At 42.5% G+C, this 3,906-nt stretch overlaps 1 protein-coding gene across 1 annotated transcript; it reads left to right on the top strand.

Moving 5' to 3' along the window:
• Positions 1–431: 431 nt before the first annotated feature.
• LOC149614046 (uncharacterized) lies at positions 432–1,410 on the top strand. Its single transcript, XM_089858014.1, has 4 exons — positions 432–730; positions 860–890; positions 948–1,109; positions 1,166–1,410. Coding segments are annotated over exons 2-4 (354 nt in total). The 5' UTR covers positions 432–730; positions 860–888; the 3' UTR covers positions 1,356–1,410.
• Positions 1,411–3,906: the final 2,496 nt, after the last annotated feature.

The raw sequence follows: 3,906 nt of genomic DNA, 5'->3' as shown, positions 1-3,906 counted from the left end.
CGGAACTAGAGGAAGTGGTGGCGGGGGGAGGGGAGGAGGAATGGGAGAATGAATCCAATTCTGATGAGGAATTGGATGAGGATGATGAAGATCCTACGCCATTGGATTGCAACATCCAACGGTAAACATTCCATGTTTTCTCCTATTTTTTAGTAGCTATATTTCCTCCATAAAATTTGAGCAGGATCTTAGCCCAGATCCATCAGGCGGCCGAGGAAGAAGAATGGCTTGCCAACAACGAAGTACGCCCGGCCATCGAACAAGTGTACGCGGTCGAGACAAATTATGTTATCGAAGCCCTGGGTCAAACCCTGTTGGGTTTCATGGTATTCCCTGTAGAGCCCCTAGGGGGGGCACCCCTAGTCGAGGAACAGCCCTTAAACATAGCTAACTGTTATTCCGGCTTGTAAGTTATATAGTTTTTTTTCTTTTTTAAGACCATTTCTAATTTCTTTTTTCTTTACAGTCTCAATACGGCCATCTTAAAGTTTTTTAAAAGGAGAGCCCGAATATACAGGGAATCCGAAGGGGAGGTTGATGTTGACGGCGTGATTGACGCCGCGTCCGTTCGGACAGCAACCGAGCACGACATACGTCGGGCGAAACTGTTCCTCGACAAAGTCGCCTACGGGGTGCTCGCCCAACAGATGGTAGATCTAGGGCTTTTTCGCTAACATAAATATCCGCGTCTCGGGGGGGCTATTCAATTTCCCGCCCCTAGCCCCCAAAGGTAAGAAACCGTTTTTGTGTTTTTGTATATTATAAGGGGGGGGGGGTAAAGAGTGTCTGGGTTTCAACGGTCCCCCTCCATACTATATATACGGAGAGTTTCCCAATACTAAAATCATGCTCGCTTTAGCTTCGGCCAGAACATCATCCACCATTATCATGTGAGCATACTGTTTTTTTTCTGAAATCGTGGAAAGACTAACTTTTGAACTTAATAGGGCGTACAGTCATATTGACGATGTTCTTTTGTACACGGACGACGAGGAGGACCCGAGACAAAATTTTCACGAGTGGCAACAGCGTCAGCCACCCCCACATCAACCCCAGGAAAACCCGCCGAGAGTAAATGAACATCTGCCAAATGATTGCAGCCTCTTCAGGTAAAGTCTCTATATTTTTTAAAACTTTAATGGCTATATTCAAACATTATTTATAGGATCCTTGCTGATGTCCATAAGGACTTAGTGAGGATTCGCGCGGAGAATCTCGGACATGGTTTTGATCTCCGCGAGGACGATGTTGTCTTCCGGGAGTTGAGTTCTCGACTCATACCATTCGTTGACATAACACCCACTCCCGGAAACCCTATGCCGGTTTACGTTAACACGTCTCGCTCGGGCTCGTAAGTTAATTAGCATTATTTTTTTAAAGATGGATCCCTAATATCTTTTCTTTCTATTTTTAGTCTCAATACCGCTATCACCGACTATTTCAAGGGGAGAGCGGGTACCCCAATGAGGGAGTCCTAGACCGGCTTAGGCAAAAACGTTTCCTCAGAGCTGTAGCCGATGATGTTCATTTACAAACAGGCCTTTAATCTTTCAATTTTTTTCTATTTAAAATTATATATATATATATATATATGCAAATAAAACATGGATAAAATATTTAAAATTATATATATATACAAATAAAACATGGATAAAATATTTAACGCCTCTTGATTTATACATATCGCAAAAGTAAAAAAAAATGCCCCGCTTTAAAAAAAAATTTTTACCGGAATTAAAATTCCGTGTAAAATTAAAAAAACGTTGGGAGAGAAATTCCTAGGCTTGGACAGGCATTCCCCCGCTTTGCACGCGTAACGGGGAGAGGAAACCTAGAGATATATTCCTATAACATTTCAGTGCTATACTGAGAGAAAACGCGCGCCGCTATGCTTGTACACGCATTCCCCCGCTTTGCACATGTAACGGAGAGAGGAAACCAAGAGAGAGGAAAAAAAAACTCTCCAGTCTTCACAGCGCTCTCGCGGCGCTCGCCGCTAGGCTTGTACATTCGCAAGCGTAAAAATAAAGAGACGGTCAAAGGGAAAGAGACGGTGAAAGTCAGGAGGGAACCAAGAGAGGGAAAAAAACTCTCCAGCCTTCACAGCACTCTTGCGGGTATCGAGCTGGGTAAAGAGAAAGTGAAAGTCAGAATAAAAAAAAGGGGACTTAGCGCAAAGAGAGAGCATACACTCAAGAACAACCACCACCCTTCAGGTGGAGGAGGTGAGGAGGAGACACACCAACCCCCTCCGGGGATGGAGGCATGGGGGCAAAAATTCGTCCCCCCCTTCGCGGGTATAAACCATGGGGGAAAAAATTCATCCCCCCTGCGCTGCCCGCGGTATCGAGGCTTACTATTCTCTCGCGTTCATAACGAATCATTCTAAAGATAAAACTAAAAACCCAAATTGGGTTTAAGTTATTACCTCTCCGAGTGACGTATGTCACGGAGAGGTTCTGTAACGATCGTGTGTGTGTGTCTGTGTGTCTGTATGTCTGTGTGTCTGTGTGTCTGTTGTTACAACCACGTGACCGCGTTCGCAGTTTCCAAATCGGAGCAAACGTGTTCGCCATTTCCGAACTGCTTTCACAGTAACGGAAATAGCTCCTCTACTTGAGTTCTCACACCACCATCTTCTGGTCTTTGTCCATCCCACACGGACACCAGTCTGTACTTACAGGCTTCTAATCACCAACATCTTTTGGTCTTCGTCCATCCGACATGGACACCAGTCTGTACATACTGGCTTCTAATCACCACCATCTTCTGGTCTTCGTCCATCCCACTTGGACACCAGTCTGTACATACTGGCTTCTAAACACCACCATCTTCTGGTCTTCGTCCATTCCACTTGGACACCAGTCTGTACATACTGGCTTCTAATCACCACCATCTTCTGGTCTTTGTTTTTGTCCATACCACATGGACACCAGTCTGTACACCTGGCTTCTACACCACCATCTTCTGGTCTTTGTTTTTGTCCATCCCACATGGACACCAGTCTGCACACCTGGCTTCTACTCCATCGTCATCGTTGAGTTTAAGACTTTCGCGGCGATCAGCTAGGGTTACGAGAAACGTCTAGCCTCCCTAGGGTGGGTTGTCCACCAAAGGTTTTCGCAATTGCGGTTGTTCTTGCTTTTAACTGTAGTTTGACACCCTTATATACTACCTATTTGAGAAAGGCGAAGCAACCGGCGTATGCTTCATTTCAAACGCCAATATTAGTCAAGTCTCTCAAGAATGTTTAATTGTTCTTTATCAAAACGATGTAACGCTCAATAAGGCGAACAACTAACGAAGAAAATATTTAATATTAATTATATTTATTTTAATATTTAAGATAATCTTGTTTCTCAACTCAAAATTAATACGGAAAGAGCTAAAAAGCAGTCTATGTTTTTTGTCTGTGTGTGTCCGTCCATTGTTACACTAGTGCGTCGCGTTAGCAGTTAGCCTTGTTTTGATGTGTTAAGAAATCATACAGAACCTTAATATTCTCTTTTCCATAATATAAAGTGAATATGTGGAAGTATTTTTCGAAATTATGATGCATCTAATACTTTTGTAGCTTTAAAGCTCTGTTTCATTTTGATATTCCAAAGATTTTTTTTAATAATGTTATTTGAAATGGCTGTTTATATATTACTTAAGCTATACTACATCTGTATATAGAATAATCCTTGGTTTAGTGATTACATGTAAAAAACTTGGTCCTAGACTCCGGCGGGTATATCAAGTATTATCTGCAATAGGCTTAGTGAACAAATAGTAAATAATTGAGGCCTGAGGTGAAGTAAACTTTGGGCTTTGATTTTCGTGTCTGAAATGAAGAGACATCAACGGTTCAGAGTGAGCCGAAAGTTAAATACACTCTTAAATAATCAAGTTAAGATTTTATAA

This window comes from Phalangium opilio, unplaced genomic scaffold (genome assembly GCF_054372755.1).
Source record: "Phalangium opilio isolate 3A_F unplaced genomic scaffold, DU_Popi_V2 ptg000229l_1, whole genome shotgun sequence".
NCBI classification, from domain to species: Eukaryota; Metazoa; Arthropoda; class Arachnida; order Opiliones; family Phalangiidae; genus Phalangium; species Phalangium opilio.
This window is presented reverse-complemented; position numbering and strand designations above follow the sequence as displayed.